This window comes from Microcebus murinus, chromosome 2 (assembly GCF_040939455.1).
Source record: "Microcebus murinus isolate Inina chromosome 2, M.murinus_Inina_mat1.0, whole genome shotgun sequence".
NCBI lineage: Eukaryota > Metazoa > Chordata > Mammalia > Primates > Cheirogaleidae > Microcebus > Microcebus murinus.
Genome location: NC_134105.1, coordinates 28,530,453 through 28,556,633, shown reverse-complemented (window position 1 = coordinate 28,556,633; position 26,181 = coordinate 28,530,453). Strand labels below are relative to the sequence as shown.

Here is a 26,181-nt window from a genome sequence, read left to right as displayed (position 1 = left end):
GTCTGAGAAAAATTACTCTGGCAGCCTTTCCTGACAACTTTAGTTCTCAATAGTTTCTTTGTCCTACAAATTTTTATGGTTCTTACTGTGCTAATCACTCAGTCAGCACTCATATAATTACATAGAATGCTGAACTTTTATTTTTAATATGCTTGCTTATTCTTACATCACCAGTGACATCATTAACTCCTTAAAAAAAAGACCATGGCTTTATTTTTTTGCATCTCACACGACTTCCAACAGCTAAAGCTCTATATGGTAAGAAATAAAAACTGAAACAAAAGCTTTCTTGATTGGCCAATATATGATTAGAAGACTAGCTAAAGAAACATAAAATGAAATCAGAATCAAGTTATCTGCAAGAATCCAGTTCAGGCCAGGTGCACAGTGGCTCATGCCTGTAATCCCAGCACTCTGGGAGGCCGAGGCGGGTGGATCGTTTGAACTCAGGAGTTCGAGATCAGCCCGAGCAAGAGCGAGACCCCATCTCTACTAAAAAATAGAAATAAATTAGCTGGACAACTAAAAATATATAGAAAAAATTATACAGGCATGGTGGCACATCCCTGTAGTCCCAGTTACTTAGGAGGCTGAGGCAGAAGGATTGCTTGAGCCCAGAAGTTTGAGGTTGCTGTGAGTTAGGCTGTTGCCACGGCACTCTAGCCCAGGCAACAGAGTAAGACTCTGTATCTCAAAGAAAAAAAAAAAAATCCAGTTCAATATGTAAAAACCCCAACACCCAACCAATCAATATCACTGTGTGCTGGGATATGCAACCCTGATGGAAAACTTAAAGCTAACTAAAAGTTGTGCCCACTGCATTTTCACCAATACCAGACCCATTCTGCTTCATTGTATTAATTATTCTCACAGCCAAGAACAGTCTGATTCTACTTTTACAAAATTCTCACCCTGAATATAAAAGTTTTTCTTTCTTATTTTTCTTTTTAGAATTTCTTTTATTATAAAAGCTACACATGTTTGCTATAACAGGTCAAATAATACATGGATGAAAAAGGAAAATATTAACAGATTTTCTTTTTATCTAATCAGTATTTTAAAGAAGAGGTGGAATTAATTTGACTTTTTAGTCTACTACATCATTTCTTTTACACCTGAAGATGTGAGCAGCATGATTGAGTCTCTCTACTATCCATAAGTTATTCTGTTCATTTACCAAACCCTTCCATGAGGATAATGCACTAGGAAAACCTGATGGTTTCATATCAATCATGTTTCCAAAAGCTAAAAAATTGACTGTCAATTCAGGAGAAAGGGCTAGGCGCGGTGGCTCACGCCTGTAATCCTAGCACTCTGGGAGGCCAAGGCAGGCGGATTACTCAAGGTCAGGAATTTGAAACCAGCCTAAGCAAGAGCAAGACCCCATCTCTACTATAAATACAAAGAAATTAATTGGCCAACTAATATATATAGAAAAAATTAGCTGGGCATAGTGGCGCATGCCTGTAGTCCCAGCTACTTGGGAGGCTGAGGCAGCAAGATTGCTTGAGCCCAGGAGTTTGAGGTTGCTGTGAGCTAGCCTGACGCCATGGCACTCACTCTAGCCTGGGTAACAAAGCAAGACTCTGTCTCAAAAAAAAAAAAAAAAAATTCAGGAGGAAGAGGTCCAGGTACTTATTCTGGATGTAATAATTAAAGGCAATATGATTACAAGCCTTTCCCCAAGACTAGCTCGCCTGCTTAGAGCTGAGCCATAAGCTGCTAAGAAGTGGGTTTTATAGAACTCCTTTGCCCGTAAGAGCTAGAGGATTCTCTTTTAGGATCCTAGGTTGAGAGGCCCAACGATTGCATAAAAGTTCTTTCCTGATTTATACACCAGTCATGTCTAACTTATGCTCAAAAAAATAAATAAATAAACAAACAAACAAACACCAGGATAAGAGAATACTGCAGTGCTTGGAGTTAAACATCTTAGTATTTTACCAAGGAAATTCATTAGGGAAGTCAAAAAGCAACCTTAACAATTAAACAGACCTTCAGAATGCTCTAATCAGCTCAGACTTTCAAACTATTTAGTAAATTTTAGGTTTGGCTCCCTATACATAATCCCAATTTTAGTTCCAAGAGCAAAGATCTTTTGCCTACCACTGAAGATAGAACTCTCAGAGAGTACTCTTATATGAGAGGAAAACAGTCAAAGAAAATGTGATATTCATTTTGATATTTCTTATCATCTCAGCCCAACCAAAGGCTATGAACCAACAAGGGAGAGGCTGGGCGCGGTGGCTCACGCCTGTAATCCTAGCACTCTGGGAGGCCGAGGTGGGAGGATTGCTCGAGGTCAGGAGTTCGAAACCAGCCTGAGCAAGAGCAAGACCCTGTCTCTACTATAAATAGAAAGAAATTAATTGGCCAACTAACATATATATAGAAAAAATTAGCTGGGCATGGTGGCGCATGCCTGTAGTCCCAGCTACTCAGGAGGCTGAGGCAGTAGGATTGCTTGAGCCCAGGAGTTTGAGGTTGCTGTGAGCTAGGCTGACACCACAGCACTCACTCTAGCCTGGGCAACAAAGTGAGACTATGTCTCAAAAAAAAAAAAAAAACCAAGGGAGAGCCCACTGCCTACTACCAACATCTCCACAGATAGGGAGAGCCCATCTGCCCATCTAATTTTTAGATTTAACACTTAATGCACCAATGGCTTATTGATCACTTGGGGGTTACTGAATTGCAAAGCTTTACTTAGAAGAATTTAATATTTGTTTCCAACTTTATTAAGACCACCACTACAGCCAGAAGTGGTAGCTCACACCTGTAATCTTAGCACTTTGGGAGGCCCAGGTGGGAGGAATGCTTGGGGCCAGGAGTTGGAGACCAGCCTGGGCAACAATTGTGCAGTTCCCATCTCCACAAAATTTTTTTTTAAAGTGGATGAGTGTGGTAGTGTGTGCCTGTAGTCCCAGCTACACAGGAGGCTGCGGCAGGAGGATCATTTGAGCCCGGGAGTTCAAGGCTCGTTACAGTGAGCTATAATTGTACTACTGCACTCCAGCCTGGGGGACAAAGTGAGACCCCAGTCTCAAACAAACAAACAGAAAGACCACCACTATAGGTCTCTGGCACTGTGTTACCAATACCTACCCTAATTTTCCTTATTTTAGTTTCACTAGCAAAGATGTCCCTCCTTACAACCCGAGGTCAGTCCTTCCACCTAAAATCTAGATTCTTACCTCTTCCTCTCTCCTTGGAAAACTTAATCCAACAAGTATCCCCTAACCTGTATATCTTTAACCTCTCCCTCTCTAGTGGTTCTGCCCACTCAGTTTCTGAATAAATATGATGACAGTGTTCAGATGCCACTTCCCCACCGCCTACTCACTCCATGTGACCTGGCTTCCAGCCCCACTACTCTCCCCATAGTCACCTAATTGTCAACCCAGTGAATAGTTCTGAGTTCTATCTCACTTAAATTTTCTGTAGCAGAAGTCACATTCCCTCCACTCTTCTTCTTGAATCTGAGACTCAATTGTATCCCAAGTTTTCCTCTTTCTTTGGTGTTTCCTTCTCAGAACAGCCCTTAAATGTTTACTCATCCTGACACCTCTTTTCTTTTCATTCTGTATTACAGCTTCTTAAGATATCCATGTACCCAAGAATATGCATATGGCTTTAGAGAGTAAGTGTTCATGAATCACCTAAAATTGCATATAAAATTTTTGGTGTTATGTTGGGGAAGGGGGAAAAGCCATAGCTTTTCAAAATAATTAAAAATAGCTGTTCTCTATATTCTCCCAGAATGATTTAATTGACTCCCATGGTTTCAATTGTAAACTATACACTGATAATTCCTAGATTGGTATCTTCAGCTCAGGGCTTTATCCCAAACACAACTCTCATATATCCAATGGCCTCCTAAAACTTTCATGCTCATCTCAACCTCAGTTTATCTAAAACTGAACTCTTCTTTTCTTGCTTGCTTCTAACAGATTTCTCTACTCTAATCCATCTTTCTCAATGCTACCAGTCTGATGCCTCCATTCAGAATAAACATTTAAATTCTCAGCTTGGGATCTAAGATTCATTATGATGTAATCTAATGCTTGCCTACCATTCATCTCTCTCTCTACTCTTCCATTAAAAGTCTAATTTCCACTACTGGCTATTTATCCAAAGGTAAAAAAGACAACCTGCACATGAATGTTTATAGCAGCACAGTTCACAACTGCAAAGATGTGGAAATAACCCAAGTGCCCATCAATACATGAGTGAATGCATAAAATGTGGTATATGTATACCATGGAGTACTACTCAGTCATAAAAAGGTAAACAAATACCTCTTGTATTAACCTGATAGAACTAGAGACCATTCTTCTACATTAAGTATCATAAGAATGGAAAAACAAATGTCACATGTACTCACAATTAAATTGGAACTAATCGAACACTTATGAGCACATATGGAAATAAAACTCATTGGAAATCAAGCAGGTAGGAGTGGGGCGGAGGGGGATGAGTAAATTTACACCTAACAGGTACAATGCACACTATTTGGGTGATGGGCACATTTATAACTCTGACTCAAACTATACAAAAGCAGTTTATGTAACCAAAACGTTTGTATCACTGTAATACTCTTTTTAAAAAACCTGTAACTTCCAGCCTTATTAAAGAGATTTCTAGCCAAATGAGGCACATTTTCTTGCATTTCCATGCCTTTACACACACTGTTCTTTCTGCACGAAATGTAGCTCCTCCCTTCTCTGACTACTCATTCTTCAGCTTTTAACTCAACTATCACCTCATCCAGTAGCTTTTCCCGTCTCTTACACACACCAATTTGAGTTATTATTGCAGGGTATCACTGTTTATTTACTTCTTTATCTGTCCTACTCTACTAGGAGCAATTTGAGAATAGGCCTAATGTCAAATGAAAGCCCACATTGAAGGTGCAAAGTTCTATGTTCTGATCCAACATAGCTCACCCACATAGTCCCTGTGCATTATGAATCATTCAAAAAGCAAATGAGAGCCTCTGCTTGTTTCTCTGAAGGCCACAAAAAAATCACAAGTATTTCAAGAATCCCTGAAGCATCAACCACCTGGAAATCTAGAAAGGATATACCCCAACTTACAGAGAAGGTAAATAAAGAGTTTGAATAGGCGTATTCCATGACCTCATGAAGTTTTCCATCTAGTGGCCAAAACCATCATGTAAATAATTAACAATAACACCAAGCAAATAACACACCAGATACAAGCTGCACAAAATGACACTAAAGCACAACCACAGAGTTGATTTAATTCCAACAGAGTGGCAGGAGAAGAGTTCAAGGGAAGTCTATACTTGATCTTAGCTAAAAGGCCAAGAAGCAACTTGTTTTTGAACTAAATATTGGATGACAAGTAGGATTCTGGCAGATCAAAAAGGGGTCAAGAAATACCAAAGAAGTAAAAGCATAAGCAGTGATTCAAAGACATATAAGTACACAGGTTGTGTTTCAGGGAATGCTATGGCTACATGTGGCCATACCATACAGTTAGTAACGCAACAAGAAGGCAGACTAGCAAAAGCAGCTAGCTGATTTCAAATCATGGAAGACCTAGAAAGCTGGAGTGAGAGGATGTACTTAATTAGACAAAGACATGCCATTAAAATGTTCTGACCCAGAGTATGCTCTGGGAAAATTAATCTGGCATTATACTGAAGGCCAGACTGCACCAGAGAGACACTAAGAAACAGAAGAACCTGTTAGAAGTCTACCATGACAGACCAATAAAGAGATCTAAGAGCTTGAATTAGGGGAGAGGCAGCAAGAAGGTAAAGAAGAGCACAAGTGGATCTGCATGACAATATAGAGGCAGAAACAATAGCCTCTAACTATTAACTAGATGTGGTGGGGTTAGGAAACGCAGAATTCAAGGCAATTCTACTGTTTCTAGTCAGAGCAAGTAGGAGAGCAGAACCTTAATTTCTTTCTTTTCTTTTTGAGACAGGGTCTTACTCTGTCACCCAGGCTGGAGTGCAGTGGTACTGTCATAGCTCACTGCAACCTTGAACACTCTGGGCTCAAGTGATATTCCCACCTCAGCCTCCTGAGTAGCTAGGACTACAGGTGTACACTACCATGCCCAGCTAATTTTTTTTTTGAGACAGAGTCTGGCTTTGTTGCCCAGGCTAGAGTGAGTGCCATGGCGTCAGCCTAGCTCACAGCAACCTCAAACTCCTGGGCTCAAGCAATCCTGCTGCCTCAGCCTCCCGACTAGCTGGGACTACAGGCATGCGCCACCATGCCCAGCTAATTTTTTCTATATATATATTAGTTGGCCAATTAATTTCTTTCTATTTATGGTAGAGACAGGGTCTTGCTCTTGCTCAGGCTGGTTTCGAACTCCTGACCTCGAGCAATCCACCCGCCTCAGCCTCCCAGAGTGCTAGGATTACAGGCGTGAGCCACCGCGCCCGGCCCCAGCTAATTTTTAAATATTTTTTTTAGAGACAGAATCTCTCTATGTTACCAGGCTGGTCTTGAACTCTTGGTCTGAGGCAATCCTCCTGTCTCGGCTTCCCAATGTGCTGGGATTACAGGTGTGAAGTCACTGCACCCAGCCCAAGAGTAGAACCTTATGATTAAGAAAATAGAAGGAGGGTGGCTCATGCCTGTAATCCTAGCACTCTGGAAGGCCAAGGCAGGAGAATCACTTGAGGTCAGGAGTTCGAAACCAGCCTGAGCAAGAGGGAGACCCTGTCTCAACTAAAAACACAAAGAAATTAATTGGCCAGCTAAAAATATATAGAAAAAATTAGCCGGGCATGGTGGCGCATGCCTGTAGTCCCAGCTACTCAGGAGGCTGAGGCAGGAGGATCGCCTGAGCCCAGGAGTTTGAGGTTGCTGTGAGCTAGGCTATTGCCATGGCTCTCTAGCCTGGGTGACAGAGTGAGACTTGAGAGGAGGAGAGAGAGGGAGAGGGAGGGGGAGGGGAGGGGGAGGGGCAGGGGGGAGGGGGAGAGGGAGGGGGAGGGGGAGAGGGAGGGGGAGAGGGAGAGGAGATAGAAAGAGGCACAGATTTGGTGAGGGTACATCGAGTAAAGTACAGAACAAATAATTAGGTTTTAGCAGGATCTTCTCCCATACCATTGGAATCTTTGATCTAGAGTTCAGAAGAGCAGTCAAAATTGAAGATATGAATTTTGAGCTAACAGTTGATAGTTGAAGCTGTGGCAGATACAGCAGGTAACCTGTTACAACAAATCTTCCTAAATCTTCCTAATCACTACTTTGCCCACATCATTCCTTTATTCAAAATCCTTCAGGGACTCTCAGAGGATCAGAGGATCAAGTTTAACTCTTTATTTTGATATTCGAAGCCCTCTACAACTCCATGAAAATTTGATTCCAGTTTCTATTCACTACGTTTTAAGTGGTGGGAGGAGATAAAAACCTGGTCTCTGATCAGAAGAAATTTACAACCTATATACTCTTTCAATTTTATCACTAGACTCTACTCTGCATGACTCAACTACTACCATTCTGATCTCCTTATTCTTTCCAAACAAACCTTTTCTCCCAACTGGAATATTTATCTACGCTCCCCTTCTCGGCTTATCTAACTTAGAGCCTCCTTTTAAGGTCCAGCTGAAGTCCCACTTTTCCCATTATACCTTTCTGGCCATGCCAGCCACCTTTGGGTGCCTATACCACTTAAAAAGTTTATTCAGTTTACTAGACATTGAGCATATAAAGCCCATTGTTAGTTAGATGTCTCTGTATGTAAATCCTATTTCTCTATCTGAATTGTGCTGTTTAGAGTCAAGATCCATATTTTAAATTTTCTTAAATTTCCAACATTTAGGACAACAGTAGGTACTCAAAAATATTCATTTAACAAATATATACATACTAAGAACCTACTATATGCCAAGGTTATTTCTATGAGGATACATTAAGATGGCATTTTGAAAGTCAGACTAAGAAGTGATCTTGAATGATAATTAAGAGACTGCTTTTCCCCAGGTAAGAGTTATTCCCACTCAGATGTCCCTTCCACAGCTACAGCTTTCCTAAGTTCTTCTTGCCACATCTGGATCCAGGAGACTTTGTACCATTTAATGTCCCCCATGTAAACTCAAAGGAAAAAGGTTAAATTGGAGATCAAGCAATTAAAAAAACATGCTTACCAATAATATATAATGGTACTGGCATTAAAAATTATTCCTATCCTCAGAAGGCTGTAAAAATCTACTTTGAGAGGTAAGATATACTTCAATATTTATTGTGTTTACTATGTGTCAGGTGCTATGTAAGGCCTTAAGTGTTCAATTCTCACAACTCTATCAAGTGTGCATTATTTATCCTCATTTTATAGTTCAGCAAATTGATGCTCAGAAAGACTTATTAGTAATTTTCCCAAAGTCACACAGTAAGTAGTAGAACTGAGGTTCAAATCTAAGCCTGTCAGACTCTAAATCATGGGCTTTTAACCACTACCCTGTATCGTCTCCATGAAATTATCAGAAGGCAACACAATACAGTCCTATATAATCAAAGGGAAAGGAGAAGTGCAAAATATAATAGGGATTCATGAAAGGCATCTATCATCTAGGGTTGGTACAGACTGAGAAGGTATTACCAAGTGAGCTGTGGGGTTTTAGGGAAGTGACAACTCTAGAAACTTCAATGCAAAATTAAAATTTTATCTTTGGGAGGATGAGGCAGGAGGATCCCTTGAGCTGGGAAGTTGGAGGCTGCAGTGAGCTATAATGATACCACGGCATTCTAGCTCAGGCAACACAAAGCGAGACCCTGTCTCAAAAAAAATTTCTTTTATTTCTTTGTTTCTCTTTTCTTTTCTTTTCTTTTCTTTTCTTTTCTTTTCTTTTCTTTTCTTTTCTTTTCTTTTCTTTTATAGAGACAGGTCTCACTATGTTGCTCAGGCTAGTCTCAAACTCTTAGGCTCAGCAATTCTCCAACCTTAGCCCTCCAAAGTGCTAGGATTACAGGTGTGAGAGAAAACCGGATCTTTAACATGATTCTTCTTTGAACTATTGGGAATAAGATAATAAAGGACAGAAGTTAGATAAAGAAATAAGCCCAGAGTAAGCACTGTAGCAAAAGATAAAGGCCACAGAGATGGAGGAAGAGGCATATAAGGAGAAAAGAAGAGTAAGAAAAGCTCAATAGGCCGGGCGCAGTGTCTCACAACTGTAATCCTAACACTCTGAGAGGCTGAGGCAGGAGGATTGCTTGAGGTCAGGAGTTCGAGACCATCCTGAGCAAGAGCGAGACCCCGTCTCTACTAAAAAAAAATAGAAAGAAATTAGCCGAACAACTAAAAATATATAGAAAAAATTAGCCGGGCATGGTGGCACATGCCTGTAGTCCCAGCTACTCGGGAAGCTGAGGCAGAAGGATCGCTTGAGCCCAGGAGTTTGAGGTTGCTGTGAGCTAGGCTGATGCCACGGCACTCTAGCCCAGGCAACAGAGCCAGACTGTCTCAAAAAAAAAAAAAAGAAAAGAAAAAAAAAGCTCAATAGTTTCTAGAATATTCATTGGAGTATCACATTTAGAAAAACTAAATATTTCATAAATACAAAGAGATACAGAGTTTTAAGAATCCTCAAAAATCATCTTAAAGATGAGGAAATTGAGGCTCAAAGAGATTAAAGAAGTTTAGACAGGGTTACACAGTGGCAAAACCAGGTCTCTAATGTGGATTTACTGTTGTCTAGCCTATGATTCTTACCTCTATATTCATCTCTCCCCTTTGAGCCTGAGTTTCATCTATAAAGTGAGCAGTTTGGACTAGGCAAATAAATGGTTCCCAAATATCGGTCTGTGAATAGCTATGTCAAAATCAGCTGGGGAGCTTTTTAAAAGGTACAAATTCAAGCAAACTGAGAGCAATATCTACATCTTTGCTAGAAAGCCCATCTGCTGTATCTGGCCTCCCTTCCCAGAATTGATCCATAGGCCCTGTTGCTAACAGAAGCTCAGAACAGGGAAAGTTACCCTCTTCAGCCACCCAGGTACCCCAATCAAAGAAACGAAGGTTATCCAAAGGAGTCTTGACTCCAGCAAAAGGGGTGTGCATTTGTGTGCCTAAACTTTATAGGGAAAATGGATAAAGATTAGCACTGAAACTTCATATTATATATTTCTCACATTTTATTACTACTATAACTACCAGATAGCATTTACGAACTTATTTTGTGTGAGACACTGGGCTAAGGGCTTTAATCTCATATATTCCTCGAGATGACTCCATGTTTAGGGTCTATTTTAACCCCCTTTTTAACGAATGAAGAAACTGAGACATAGAATGGGCAAGCAATATTCCCAGTTCTCACAGCTGGTAAGTGGTGGAGTAGAAACCCCAAGTAGATAGTTGCTGTCAAAGCCTATTCTCTTAACTATTAGGCTACAGTGCCTCTAGGAGACTGCATGAGATAGGGTGAGCTAGAGATATGTTTTTACCCTAAAATTTTCAATAAAGATTCTTGACTTTCTTATATTTCTTCGTTGATTACAGAAAAGGGGCCCTTTGGCTATAAGTTTATCTCCAAGCACATTCAGAAACAGAAGATTCTTTCTTCTAGGTCCCAAGGAAGACATCTCAATGATACAGAAAAGATAAAAACCTAAACTACTAAAGCTGCCCCTCCTTGGGCCCCAAGCATTATTATAAGAGCAGTTTTGTTTCTCAAAAAGCACCTCAATACTAGGCACTACTTCAGAAGCCTAGCTCTGTAACTCCCCTTCTCTGAGATTTCTTCTAAGGTGTCTAGATCAAACAATCAGTGATTTCAATTTTAGCGAAAAATCTGCCTAAGTGGGTCATACTTTTGCTCCTTTTTAGAGATTCAAAGTATAAAACCAAAGGATAATAGTAGATTATCAATCCACTGGTTCCCCAATTTAGATTTCCCAGTCCAGTAAATGATCCAAAATAAATTAGAAATACTAAGATAAGTGGTCAACTTTTTATTTTGCTAAATAAGATTATGTAAAAAATAAACTACCATCTAATAATAATTCTTTCATAAAATAAGACATTTTAACATAAAAAGTAGAAGGGATAATTTCAGAATAAAGGACAGTTCATTAAACAAGTTTAGCTTTATTAAAGACACATTACATTTCCCTATCTTTTTTCATTTTGCTGATAAATGATTAATTGATGCCTCAGACTGGCACCAGTCCGTACACCCTATGGCTTGGAAACCAAGGAAACCTATGGCTAAAAGTTTAGGTCACTTGTTTAAGGACACAATATTACTCAAATAATCATTATTTAATGATCTCTTATCAAGAAAGATCTAAGGCACAGCTAATACGACTCTTCCCCTAGCCTCTAACTCTTCTTTCAGTCCCTGTCTCCAGACCATCTTTGAGCCCTTTTCTGTCTGTCACAGCTAGCAGAATAAAGTATAAGAGAATTAGCAATAAGTCCCAAAGAGGAAACCTAGACCATGACTCCTCCCTTCCACCACCCTCCCATCCCCCCAGTCTGCTCAGAGGTAGACTCCATAACCAACCAACTTCTGCTAAAAATACACTCTGGACTTTCAGCACGATGCATCATAACTTAAAAGTGGTTTCCTGATACAGGCAGGAGCATGAGTATGAATTCAGTCTATAAAAAAAGTCTCACACGCAAAGCTTGGGCTCTTAACTGCCAGTCACTACAAGCTTAAGAAGTTCCCCAGGAAGTAGGGCAGCCCCATCTATTCCACTGCACATTTTAACGAGCCCAAAGGCTGTAACGCCTGCAAGGCTTCAAAGCCCATGCAATCCTATGAGTCAATGAGAGCAAGGGCTATTTGGGATCCTCAGGCCCAGAAGGAAAAAAACTTCACATACTAACCCATACAGCACATGCGGCAAACCAGGTGGGCGTTGAACTCGTGCTCATCTTGGTAACTGGGCCACATGGTGCCCCCGCGTCTGCCCCTGCTAAGAGGTGTTTCCCAAGAACCCCCAGCTAATGGCCTGTGTATCCTCTGCAGCTCCTCAAAAAGGGCTGTGAGGAACAGAGATAGCCAAAGGGCTGGGCGATGAACAGAGAGAGACAGCAGAACAGAGAAGTGGCTCCACCCACCACTTCCTACTGACCTCCTCCTTCCCTTGAGGTCACAGAGGAAGCTCCTCCCTAGGGTACCTCCAAAAACTGAGTCCATGGCTTCCAACAAACAGCATGCTGTTCAAAAGCAGCACCCACTGAGTGTTTGCAGACCGACAGAGCATGCAGAGATGAGAGCTTCATATGCCAAAGTCCAGTCAAGGTAAGCCAGAGCAGGCAGAAACTGGTCTTTGAGTTACCCTCCAATTGCAGAACAGAAGCTTGTAACCTGGTGAATCTTAGACCGTTGTGGGATAGCCGGTGAGCTAAAACAGCTTACTGCCAAGTCAGGAAGAATGCATCCAATGCCCAACAACTCGGTCCTCCTCCGGCTTGCCTCTTCTCAGGCAGAAGTACACACAAAGTGTTAACGAACTGAGAAGGTCTCGTGATAGGAGAGACTATAATGAAGCAAACCCATACACTCACTGTCCGCAGCCAACAGATTCTTAGATCCCAGAGGGGGATTCATTTCCCACATTTACAGCTGCCCAAAGGGAAGGGTACAGTCACTCCTCAATGATTCTACCTACTATACAGAGTAGCCCCATCTCAGCCAGCCTTGCAGGTAGATTAAGCACAGCAGATTTTATCAACTTCAGAAATATCACTTGCTTCTTGCTCCATTCTTTCCCCTTATCCAGCCAGGAATGGCATCCCAAAGTCCCCTACCTCTTCCCAGATCCTCCCACTCTGTCTTTACAGTCAGTACACTTAACTCGGCTGTGTCAGAAATCCCTTTATCCATCAGTGGAAGGCTGCTTGTTGTTTGTCCAACTTGTTTTCCGAGTCTTGGCTAATTGTACCAGACACTGGAATGCTGAAGAAACACAATGAAGGGCTTTTCATTCAGATGGCCCGGCCCATCTATTGCTTCTTCACAGTTCTGACCCAACCAGGGAATAGAAAAGCCAAGCCACTGTGGATGTCAGGACAGACACTCCAGTCCTGCCCCATGCCACTCAAAAAGGTCCCGCTGCAGATAAGGGCCTAATCACTGGCCCTCTGCTCTAGCTCCCTAAATAGAACGACTTCTTCAGGCTAATGCTGCTTTCAATCCTGTTCCTGAAGGCAGGGAGGGAGGAGAGGGCAGCGCCCAAGGAAAGCAAGTCTCCAGAGATTAGCCCAAAAGACTACAAGTGAAAAAAAGTAAAAATGACCTTGCCTAGAAGGCCACTCAGTTTAAACAAGCCTGGTAACCTGCCTCAGTTGCCTGACAAATTCCTTCACTCCCAGTTGGGCATCCCTCCCACCTACAAACTGCTAATAATCCTGTTACTGCTTACTAATAACGGGACGCACAGCTCCCTTTATCCCTCCTGGACTAAGCTCTCAGTCACCCTGATAACTTATGACAATTGTACTCAGTTTGTCCTTCTTATCAGATTCTTCTCAATCAGCCTTGGAGAGGAAAGGTCCTCCCAGAATTTACCTCCTCCTACAAAAAGGAATGCATAAGAAATGGTAGGAACATGCAGAGGTTCCCCAGAGAGTGGTGTGCCAAGAGAGTGGTGTGCCTGGGGAGGGCATGGAACCTCCACACCCCTCCCCCTGTATCTCACTCGCTCTATGCATCTCTTCACCTGTGTCCTTTGTAACATACTATATAAACAGGTATACATTAAAAGAAAAAGGAAAAAAGAAATACAGAAGAGAAAAGAAAAAGGAATGAACATTTCCTGATTCATATTTAGTAACCTCTTCCTTTATCAGATTTAAATTCCAAGTGCAGGGCCTATCTTCTGTCTTCATACCCCAGCACATTTAGAAGGCACTCCGTAATCTAAGCTAAAATTAACTAAGCATCTACTGTACCTGTTAGTTCACAGGTAATGTGCTAAGAACTTTAAATATCATTTCATTTAATCCCAACAGCAATTCTCTAAGAAAGGTATTTTCACTTTCATTTTAGCGGTACAATACTGATTTAAAAAGGTGAAGTAACTTGACCAAGATCACATGTCCACCCATCCAGCTTCACAGCTGGGCCTCCTGCTATACCCCGCTATCTCTGAGAGGAACCTAAACCAGAATAACTAAACTAGGGCTGGGGAGTTGTATATATATAAGAGGTAGAATGTCTTAGAAAGGTTAAGAAATAAAAACACTTAACTATGGCCAACTGGAGACTTAGGGCACATTCGAAATGAACACATGAGGCAACGTCTAGAAATACTAAATATTTTCAGTCTCCAAAAATCAAAATAAACATTACTGGATAAAGCTTGAGGAAGGTGAACCAAAACCTGCCAGTTCCTCAATCCCCTGGCATCCCAGCAGAACCCCATTCCCCTGAAGGCACTGCAGACTGACGGAAGTAGGGGAGAGTCTTGGGGATAAGATCTGTCTACCTGCCAGGAGACAGGCCTTCCCTTCAGGTTCTAAGAGATCCTAAGCCTCAAAAGGGAAGCTGTTTGCTGCTGCTGACAGAGGACAGGACTTTGATTAGGATAGTCAGCCCCCTAAATTGTCCGGAAGGCCGGTATACTCATTATCCAGGCCATTCCCCTTCTTTTTTGCCCAACTTTTCATCATTGCATGTTAAAGGTAGGAAAAAGTGAATTTGGCTACTACTGACAGATCTTGAAAAGGCTAAAATGAGGAACAAGGTTCAAGTCGATATTTCCACACATGGCTGTAAGTTATCTGAGAACTGGCAACTATTGGCTCTCTTACAGGAGCAAAGAAAATTAAAGCTATATATTTAATTTCTTTCCTAAAATGCCAAAATCGCCCACTATGAAGGATATAAAAGCAAGCACCGAAGTCTTTCCTTCTAATGTATAAGACAGTGATTCATAATGTATCACTAACTTTTTATACTCTCCCACATTGGCTTCTATCACATTTCTTAATTCCTAACTATAAAGACAAGTATTTGTATTTGTTTCAATAGCTCACAGACAGGTAATATATGATCAATGATATCCTTTGTGAAAATATTATAATAATGACAGCAAACAATTACATAGTCCTAACTATGTGCAGAATATATTGTAAAAACTAATTCAAAATAAACATGCTGCATTATTAACCCCATCTTGTAGGTGAGAAAACAGAGGTCTAGAGAGACTGATTTCGCTCAGCCAGTAGGGGCAGAGCTAGAATAAAAACACAGGCAGTCCGACTCCAGACTCTCAACCTGCTCTCAATCACAATTCCATGCTACCTCCAAGTATAGGCCAGATGATGGTACTGGAAGAATCACAGAAAGTTAGAGACCTTAGTCTTCTTCCTTCTCATACAGACTAGAAATTTGAAGTCCAGGAATTAAGTGACCCGTCCAAGTAGTAAGTGGAAGAGCCAGGACTTAGAGCCCATATCTTCTGATTTCAAGTTCAGTGGGCTTTCTACTGTACTGTACAAATCTAGAAACAAATAGCAAAGGAAAGAAAAAGATAAAGAATCCACCTTGGTTAAACATCTAATGCTTCAGTTATTTAAGTGAAGGTATATGGCTTATGTGTCTATTTATCCAAATATTTATTGTGTTCCTATTATATGCTTAACAAATTTTTAGATAACCCAAATGGAGGACACACAGTTAATGCCATAAATGGAAGAATTAAAGTTTTAAAAAATCTCAAAAAGTTAGGAGTTGTACCAAATTTCACAGGACAAAATTTAACTAGGATACCTATAAGTCTTATGCTGAAGTTGAAGAAAACCAAAGGCACAGCAGTAATTGGAGGGGAGACAGCAACAATTCATGTACAAGGTTTGGCCACTTTATAATTGATCTTAAGTTTAATATGACTTAATAGTGTGATGGGGCTGCTTTAAAAAAAAAAAGTGATGCAAACTTAGGTTGTACTTCATATGGTTTAGATCCAGGCATTACGGCTGGTCCCCCTAGTGGAAGGTTGGAAATGGAAAGAGCCTTAAGAGATCAGATTATCCAACCCTTTCATTTTACAGATAAAGAAAACAAGACCCTAGAGAGGGAAAAATCTGTCCTTTCACAAACACACAAAAAATTCAAATGTTCTTCTCCAATAATCATAAAGCCTTTTTCCTGCTTTCACTATTACAATGTGAAATATTAATAAACTACAACACAGGGCAACTCTATGTCATTCAATTAACCCATCTACCTCAGACCACAAATAAAATAAGTCAAGCCTTCTAAATGCACAGATGAACATGGCATGGTTCCTGCTACAGCTTGCATGGTTCCTGCTACAGCTTATAGCTAATGCTATTTTTAAATTGCTCATTTATTTATTTAAGTAATATTTACTGACACCTATTTTGTCTCAGAACCTTGAGATACTGAGATGATTGAAAGTCCCTGTTCTAACCAGTGTGGAGAGACAGACTAAGCAAGACGACAATACAGGTTTGAATAAGCCATATTAACAGAGTGCTGCTACGGTGCAGTAGAGGTACTCTTATTTTAGTCAAGGAAGGCTTTGCAGAGGCAGTAACCACTTACCCTGAAGGATAGTCATCAAGTAGTCCAGTTGAAAAGAGGATACAGGCATTTCGAGTAGTGATCTACCAGTTTTTAAATGACGCTGGAGTACTGGGTGCTTAAAACAGGAAATAAAACTAGTGAAATAGGCAGGGAGTAGATCATAAAAATCCTTTTATGTCATGATGAAGAATTTGAACTTTCTTCTAAAAGCAGAGGGGAAGCATAGATGGATTTTAAGCAGGACAGTGATACATACAGTTCTGTATTTTAGAAAGGTCACTCTGGCTAAAGTTAGAAGACAAACTGAGGAGAAAGGAAAGAAAATGGAGGAAATAGATTATTTTAACAGTCCTAGAGAAAAAAAAATGAAGACTCAAACTAAGACAATAGGAAGTTCTGCGACTAATGAGGTAAGATATGTAAATGTAACTGTGAGTAGGGGTATACTGAAAACTATTTAAAATTCTAAATACTGATTGAGTGTTAAGCCCTGTCTTATAGATATTATGTGGCTTTAGTACAAACTGCCTGTGTCTTCCTGTATCTTGTTTACATCCGCTTAAGAGACGGTGATGTGGTTGTAAAAGCCATGTGCTTATATAACCAGATCTCATCAATCATTATCAGTGATTTCTCCCTATGTTTGTGCTGCACTCCCTTCACTTCCCTATGTACACATGTGGTCACCACATTTTCAAAGCAAAAACAATCAATTTAACTGTCCAAAGGGACTATTATAATGATAAGCAGTTAGGAAATCATATGCAGTAATGGAAAGGGAGGTATCTAGCTTAGAGAAAATAGCTTTCAAATGTAAGCTAGCCTGACATCTAGAAGAGGGAGTATGTTTAATCTTCGGTAGACAGAATTTGGTCTAAGAAGTATAAATTACAAAGAGGCAACTTTCAGCTTAAAAAAGAACTCCCCAGTTGCCAAAAAAATGAACAGTCCATAGATTGTTTGTTCTACAATCAGAGAACTTCAAGCAAAAGAAGAATGACTTTTGACAAGGATAGGACTAAGTAGGAGGTTGGATAGTTAATGTGTAAGGTCCCTTCCAAGTCTATGAGAAAAATAGAATATGTTATCAACTCTAAATGTGGAAGAAATAAAAAGTCCATACAAACATAGAGAGAATTTTCTAGAACACAGTATCTTAGAGCCGCAGGGCTAAAAGGAACTCCACAAATTCTCAACTCTGACATCATACTTTTTCAAACAAATCACATATGGAACTCAACATATATAATATCTAAAAGTAGTGTTTAATAGTATAAGCCTATTTTATATATTCAAATTTATGTTACTTATTTAAAAGTCAAATGTGTAACCAATCAGGTATTTTTATTAAAATTGGGAGACTATATTAATTACAGTTATATTTACCTCGGCATCTGATTTCTTTCTTTTTTATTTTTAAGACAGAGCCCCGCTCTGTCACCCCTGGTAGAGTACAGTGGCATCATCATAGCTCACTGCACCCTCAAACTCTTATGCTCAAGTGATCCTCTTGCCTCAGCCTCCCAAGTAGCTAGGATTACAGGCGGGCACCATCACGCCTGGCTAATTTTTCTATTTTTAGTAGAGACAGGGTTTCATGCTTGTTCAGGTTAGTCTCCAACTCCTGACCTCAAACAATCCTCCTGCCTTAGCCTCCAAGATTGCTAGGATTACAGGCATGAGCCACTGCACCCAGCCGGCATCTGGTTCATTTCTATTTTGTGTTTTATTACAGAGAATCAAGTTTTTAAAACTGATTCATACAAATAAATAGAAACAAATAGTAACAGTTTCACAGTCTGCATGATAATCTCGGGATATTATTCAAATAAACTGATACAAGAGCCTGAAAGAATAGCAGAAATATTTGTTTCAAAGTTGAATACCTTCAATATCTAAAACTATGTACATTCTTTATGATATGTAAATATAAACAGAAAAGACAATAAGAATAAATAATTTTAGTATACACTAAACTAATATTACAATAGTATTGCATAGCAATGTGTTACCCACTCACTATTATGGACTTAACACCTGAGCTAATACAACTGAGCTTTGTCTGACTGATGATGATGATGGTGATGATGATTAGGTTCAAGACCTATGTTCTACAGTTTGTCCTGTAATACTTCTAATTTTTAAAAAAAGAGCAGATTAGAAGAGATGATCTTCATGGTTTTAATCAAGTGTACATTTATGAGCAGTAAAAAAATATATACATAGAGACAGTAGAGAAACTTTATTCTCTGGTGATGTCCAGCTGGCAAGCAGTAATTAGAGTGAACATGTTATTTTTTAAAAAACATTTTTAATAGATAAAATACATCTTAAATTGAAATTATAATAAATGGGTACAGAATATCTTAAGTACCTCCATGAAAGCTTTAGTACCCATAGTTCCCAACTGAAAAACTACTTCTCTAATTTTATAGATAAACTGAACACAGCACATTCCTAATATAATTATTAGATATCAGAATCAAACCTGTTTCATAGAAATAAACAGTTTTTACAAGGTAATTTTTCTTCTTTTTATTTCAATGTATTTGATGGTTGTTTATGAAATTAATATTTCCAAAACATAAAAAAGAAAGCATTTAAAAGATAGGGTGGTGGCTCCATAGATAGTTCCAAAGAATAGACAGTTCCATAGAAAATCCTACACCACTTTTAAAGTATTAATCAATTAGTAGTTTAGAAATGTCATTACCATAATGCACAAGGAAAGCAGCATCCTCCACCTAAATGATATTTATTTTCTCATTACATATGAAATAATAAATAGGACCAAATAACACATGCTTCTTTCTAAGCTCAAATACAGGAAAGCCACTTTGGGGTTTTTTTTTGTTTTTTTTAAACACACCACCACACAATCGAACATATTTCTAAATGTCTCTGTTTTTTGCATTGGGATCTGGATATTTAGTCAAAAGCTTTTCTGGGACTTACTGGAAGGGACACAGGGGAATGACTGAATCTAACTCTAATTCTGTCAACCATTCATGAACTTTTAATAGAAAGCTAAGCAGTAAGTCATCAAATCCCCATGTTAACTTGTATATACTGTAACTACTGTCTACATACCTTGGCTTGAAGGTGGTGGGCCCACCACAATGATAGTACTGAAAGCAATGAGACCTAGGGGTGTACTCCAGGAAAAATTAGACCTTACTAATCCACAACCATGGAGATTTAGAATCAGCTAAACTCAGGCTGAGCCCTGCACTGGGTGTTTAGAAGTCAGCAGAATATAAGCTAACTAATAGTAATATGGGAAGAAAGAGATTTCTGGTACCACTAAAAAAAAAAAAAACAAACTTTAAATTATCAGAGCCTGATTCCCTAGGGAAGAGAACAGTTAATTTCCTGCACTGAACAGGATGGCTTGGATACACATAGCTAAAGATGTAGCTGCCTGAGGAGAAAGAAATAGTATCAATCATATCATAGAGAACACGGGCACACCAGTGTTCCAGGATGCACCTCGGCAGGGACACCACTCGACCCTTTCCTCTGACTGATCCTTATTACTCCCCTGCCCTTTCTCACCCCCAAATACACCAAATCCAGAAACTTCTCCAATCTCACAAGGTTTCCCAAATCTATACCTATAAGAGGGTGACAGAGTTACTGTATGTTTTTGTTTAAAAACAAGGATTAAAAAAAAACACTCTGAGATTGAGAAAGCAAAGAAAGGAATGGCTTGATTCTCTGAGAAAGGACACAGGTCAGCATAGCAGCCACTTCCCTCCAGCTTCGAGCTCAGACATCACCTCATCTAACCAGCACCCTCCAGCCAGACAGCCTAATGAACAGGAAAGAGTGAGGTCCCAAAGCAGCCTCAAGGCAGCCCAGTTACTTCAGTATATTCATATATACACCCATACACTCACACACTTAAGTCTGACAGCACCCTAGCCAGACATACTGGCCCTTTAAGGAAAGCAACTGGGAAGACCTCCGTCACTTACCCCACCCTCAAAAGCCCCACAGTAGATTTACAGAGTAACTCAGCACCAGTTAGTTACCTGCTCTGCCCCGGGCACGTCTCTTCCAGTATAGAACACCGGCAACTCCAAGAATGTGAGTCAAAATAAAGATGGTTGGTGGCAAATAAGATGAATCTAAGAGAGGCATTTCCGGGCCTGTCCTTTCTCCTCTGTCGAGCTAGCCACAGCCCACAAGCTCAGCGCAGGCCTCTGGATGCCTTTCTCCTGAGGTTACTGCTGTCCTGTACTATCAGTGCAGAGGCAGAGGCCCGGAGCTTAGTGTTGTCAGAAACTTCCTGGCGGCTTCTCCTCCATCTCGCCTCTGACTGTTTTCCAGCAGGCAATAGTAGACTGGGACTAAAACTGTACAGTGTATCTCAGACAAAGCCCAGGAAACAACTGGCCAGTGGGGGAGGGGAAAGGGAAGGAGGAACAAGGAGAGGCGAAAGGAGCGCCTAAGCCAGTGTCAGGCTGACTCAAACCTCTATCTTTGGCATCCTCCACTCAGTTTAAACAAACAAACCTCAGACCCTTCTACAGGGAGGGAGGGAGGGTGTCAGAGGACGTCACACTCTTAACTTTCCATTCCAAGCCTGGGTGGAAGGCCAGCCTTCAGGATGTAGCCAGAAGAAAAAAGTCACAGAAGCACCAGAGAACCTCTTGCGGGGAGATGGCAAAGTATACAAGGACGTGTAAGTGTCACAAGGACCCCAACGCTGTCGGAGGGCAACTCTTCCACACCCACAACACAAGAGGAGGAGAAAGGGACCTGAAGGTCACTATAGAGAGGACACATACAGAACAAGCTCCCATGAAACAGAGTGACATCTAGGCACTATGAAAATCAGCAAGGAGAGCAAACTGCTGTTAACTTTGGGGAGCACTTTTCAAGGGTTGAAAAATCCACCTAATTTCCACTAGCTAGCCAAGGGGGCATCAGGAAACTCAATGACAGCAGAAAACAAAACCAAGGCCTTCTTTTTTTTTTGAGACAGAGTCTTGCTTTGTTGCCCAGGCTAGAGTGAGTGCCGTGACGTCATCCTAGCTCACAGCAACCTCAATCTCCTGGGCTCAAGCGATCCTCTTGCCTCAGCCTCCCAAGTAGCTGGGACTATAGGCATGCGCCACCATGCCCGGCTAATTTTTTGTATATATATATCAGTTGGCCAATTAATTTCTTTCTATTTATAGTAGAGAAGGGGTGTCTTGCTCTTGCTCAGGCTGGTTTCAAACTCCTGACCTCGAGCAATCCTCCCGCCTCGGCTTCCCAGAGAGCTAGGATTACAGGCGTGAGCCACCACGCCCAGCCCCAGGCCTTCTTACAAATAAAAACTTGATATGGACATTGTAGCAGCAACTGAAAACACTTTACCACTAACTAGAATGGCTAAAATTAAAGACTCATAATGCCAAGACTTGGCAAGGATATGAAGCAAATAGAACTCTCATACACTGCTGGTGGGAGTATAAATTGGTAAAAACAGTATAGAGACAGTTTGGCAAATTCTTATAAAGTTAAGCATATGCATACCAGATGACCCAGTAATCTCACTCCTAGGTATTTACCCAAGAAAAATAAAAACATATATCCACACAATGATCGATGAATGCTTGTACCAGCATTACTCAAAATAAACAAAAACTGGAAAACCCAATGTCCATCAACTGGTGAACTTATACACAAATTGTGGTACATTCATAGAATGGACTGCTACTCCGTAATAAAAAGGAACAACAGTGATATGGACAATTCTCAGAAGTATCATGCTACATGAAAGAAGCTAAACACAAAAAACCACATACTGTGCGATTCCGTTTATATAACATTCTAGAAAAGCAAAACTATAAGGACAGAAATCAGAAGAGGCTGGGGGTTAGGGAAGAAAACTGACTAAGACAGGTCACAAGGGAACTGTAAGGGGTAACAGAAGTGTTCTTTATGTTGGTTGTGATGGTGGTTCTACAACAATATACATTTGTCCAAACTCACTGAATTGTACACCTAAAAAGGTGAATTTTACTGTATGTAAATTATACTTCAACAAACCTAACAAACATTTAAAGGCTGGGAAGAAGTTTATACAGCCTAAATTGAGTATCAAAAGTCTCACAGTACCATTGCCCCTCTCCTTGTCTGCTTCTCCATGAAGAGATATTTTACAAAGCACAATGTGGACACACAACATAACACTGAAGACCCAACAGCCAGGAATACATCTAAAGACTTCTGTGACACCTGGCATCCTTCACTCAGGGAAGATAAGGGTTATGGCCTTGTCTTTCTACCAAACTAGCTCTTTGTTTCTAGGGTGCCTATTATACTGTGGTATATATAAAGATGGTATATTGCTTTAGATATCTGTAAAGTTACCTTTTTTCTAATAAAAGTGTTTTAGATTTGAATAATCTGCTACCCAGAAAGATAATAAAGAAGCCCTTGATAGGAGAACTAATACAATAGGAACTTTTTAATCTGGCATCAAGATCATCTATAAATGTTTTACTAACTTACATTTTATTCATCAAATATTTATTGACATGCTATGTGCCAGGCCCTGTTGTAGGTACCAGGGACATAGCAGTGAACAAATCAAAGACCTTGCCCTCACAAAGCTTATATACTCCTACGGGAAGACAGAAAATAAACACAAACAATATATAAGCTTGTCACATAAATGCTATGGAGAATGCTAAAGGAGATGAAGAAGAGAAGGGAGCACCTGTGGGGGAAAGTTTGCGATTTTATACACAGGATGGTCAGGAAAGGCTCTCTATAAGATGACATTTGAGCACAGACCTAAAGAATATAAGCAAAAGCTGGGCACATCACCTAGGGAGACCTATGTAGGAGGAATGCTTGAGTCTAGGAATTCAAAGTTGCAATGAGCTATGATCATGCCACTGTACTCCAGCCTGGGAGACAGAGTGAGGCCCCATCTCTAATTTTTAAAAAACAGAAAATAAAAGCAAACAAGTCACATGGCTACCTGGAGAAAGAATGAGCCAAAGACCAGCAAGTGCAAAGTCATCAAGGCAGAAGTACGTTTGGTGTGTTCAGGGAACATCAAAGAAGCTGGAGCCGAAAGAGAAAAGGGAAGAGTATCAGGAGAGGGGTCAGACTGCCTATGGCTGTACAGGCCATTTGTAAAGCCTTTGGCTTTTATGCTAGGTAAGACAGGAAGGCTTTGGAGGGCTTTGTGTGAGACAGTGACATGATTTAACAGGCTTTAAAAGGATCCCTCTTATTGCTATGTTGAGATCAGACTATTGAGAGACAAGAGTGGGTGCAGGGAAACCAGCTATAATGCCAAGAACATAATCCAAGAGAAAATTAGTGGCTGAGAAATGATGATGGCTGGGACCAGGGTGTGGTGGTAGAGATGGTGAGATGTGGTCAGATTTTGGAATAATTATAAAGAAAGAATCATCAGAATTTGCTAATAGACTAGATGTAGAAAAAGGAGGGAAAGAATAAAATAGCTACAAAGTTTTTGGCCTGAGAAATTGAAAAGACAGGACTGCCATTTCCTGAGATGGGGAAGACTACAAGAGAAGCAGAGGGCTTGGGGTTCATTTGTGGTTGTTTGGTTTTGGTGGAAACTGGGGGGGAAAGGGGGTAGTTCCTTTTTGAATACATTAAGTTGAAATGTCTACCAGACTTTCAAGTGGAATTTTGTGGGGTTTTCTGTTTTTTGAAAACACAAGGTCTCACTGTCACCTAGGCTGCAGTGCAGGGGCACAATCATGGCTCACTGCAGCCTCAAACTCCTAGGCTTAAGCAATCTTCCCCCTTCAGCCTCCTGAGTAGCTGCAACTACAGGTACGAGCCACCACGCCCTCAAGTGGCACTTTGAATAGGCAACTGAATATAGGAATCCAGAGTACAGGGAGAGAACCAGGAATTTTAAAGACAGGAGACTGGATAACATCACTTAGAGAGTAAACATAAAGAGAGAAGAGATCGAGAGGTGCCCAGGCGGTGGTCCAGCTTCTTCTTTCCTCACACAGGCAGGTGGCCCTTCCTTGCTGAGTCCCGCGTCGTCATGGCAGCAGTTCCCGAGTTGCTGCAGCAGCAAGAGGAGGATTGTAACAAGGGCCCTGGCTGCTCGTGGACTCCTCCACGCAGGATGCACCCGCAAGACCCTGCGCATCCTCCCCAGCTCTGTCCTTCCTGAAGGCTGCCTCAGGCAGCCCCTGTGGACCCTTCTATTTTGCTAAGGAGGGAACCAAAGACCCAGGATTTTACTCAGAAGCCTTTGTCCCGGTGTCTAGTACCGAGCGGACTCTCAGCCAGTCTCAGACTAATCCCTGGAGAAACCAGAATATGTTGTATTAAACCTTCTTAAAACTTAAAAAAAGAGAGAGAAGAGAACAAGTTCAAGGCCTAAGCCCTGGAAACTCTCCAACATTAGCAAGGGAAGAGGAAGAATCACTGAAAGAGATTTTAAAAAGAGGAGCCAGTGGATTAGAAGGAGAACCAAAAGAGCAAGCTGTCCTAGGAGTCAGGTGAAGGAAATGTTCTGAGAAGTAGTAGTAATTAACCATGTCAGAGATGTTAATGTTTCAAGATGAGGATTGAGAAATGACCGTTCTAATGTTTTACAAGTTCTTTAGGTAAAAAGAATATAAAAGGCCGGGTGCGGTGGCTCACGCCTGTAATCCTAGCTCTCTGGGAGGCCGATTGCTCAAGGTCAGGAGTTCAAAACCAGCCTGAGCAAGAGCGAGACCCCATCTCTACTATAAATAGAAAGAAATTAATTGGCCAACTATATATAAAAAATTAGCCGGGCATGGTGGCACATGCCTGTAGTCCCAGCTACTCAGGAGGCTGAGGCAGGAGGATTGCTTGAGTCCAGGAGTTTGAGGTTGCTGTGAGCTAGGCTGATGCCACGGCACTCACTCTAGCCTGGACAACAAAGCGAGACTCTGTCTCAAAAAAAAAAAAAAAAGAAAAGAAAAGAAAAATAGACAACTGACCATCAAATTTAGCATTGCGGAGGCCACTGGGGACTTTGACAAGGGCAGTTTTGATGGCATGGTGGAGAAAAAGCCTGCCTGGAGTGATTCAAGAGTGAATGAATGGAAAGAGAGGGATCTGTGACAACAAGTAAAAAACAACTCTTTCAAGGAATTCCGCTGTAAAGGGAGCAGAGAGAGCAATGTAGGGTCAAAAGAGAATTCTTTTTGACATGTGAAATGTAATAGTGTTTGCTGAAGAGAATAAGCACTAGGGAGGGAAAAATGGTGTCATAGTCCAGTGGAGACTAAGCTGGAGCTCCTTCTCTTGTGAAACAGAGCATTTCATTCATGCATTCAATTAAAAAATATGGAGCATTATGCTAGGCACTGTGGACATGAAGATGTTTATGACATGCCCCTTGCTGTGGAGAAGTGAAGCTCCTGGGCTGTGACAGTCAAACAAGATGGACTTACTTGGTAAGGAAACTAACATTTATTAAACAGCTACTGTAAAGCACCTTCACATCTGTTACTCCATTTAACCCCTATAATATCCCTGGAAGGTATATATTATCATCCCCATTTTATAAATCAAGAACTTAAGACTCCAAAAATTCAAGTTATTTTGCCAAGGTCACAAAGTAAGAAAAAAGATGAACTGACATCTGAACTTTTAGCTGCCTGATTTCAAATTAATATATTTTATCACACTGCCTCCCTTCACTAAAA

The 26,181-nt window shown here is 40.7% G+C and overlaps 1 protein-coding gene across 13 annotated transcripts in view; it reads right to left on the bottom strand.

The window, feature by feature from the left end:
- MACF1 (microtubule actin crosslinking factor 1) overlaps positions 1 to 26,181 on the bottom strand; it is a 358,950-nt gene that overhangs the window by 222,267 nt on the left and 110,502 nt on the right. Inside the window, exon 1 of one of the 13 annotated variants that reach the window (XM_075996865.1) lies at positions 20,533 to 20,992. The exons of 5 other annotated variants lie outside the window; for them this stretch is intronic. In XM_075996865.1, the coding sequence (XP_075852980.1) occupies positions 20,533 to 20,641 (109 nt within the window). In that variant the 5' untranslated portion in view covers positions 20,642 to 20,992. Of the gene's footprint in view, positions 1 to 11,826; positions 12,993 to 16,516; positions 18,422 to 20,532; positions 20,993 to 26,181 lie in introns of those variants that run through there. 7 more of the 13 variants (XM_075996873.1, XM_075996876.1, XM_075996867.1 and 4 more) reach the window with 7 other exon arrangements.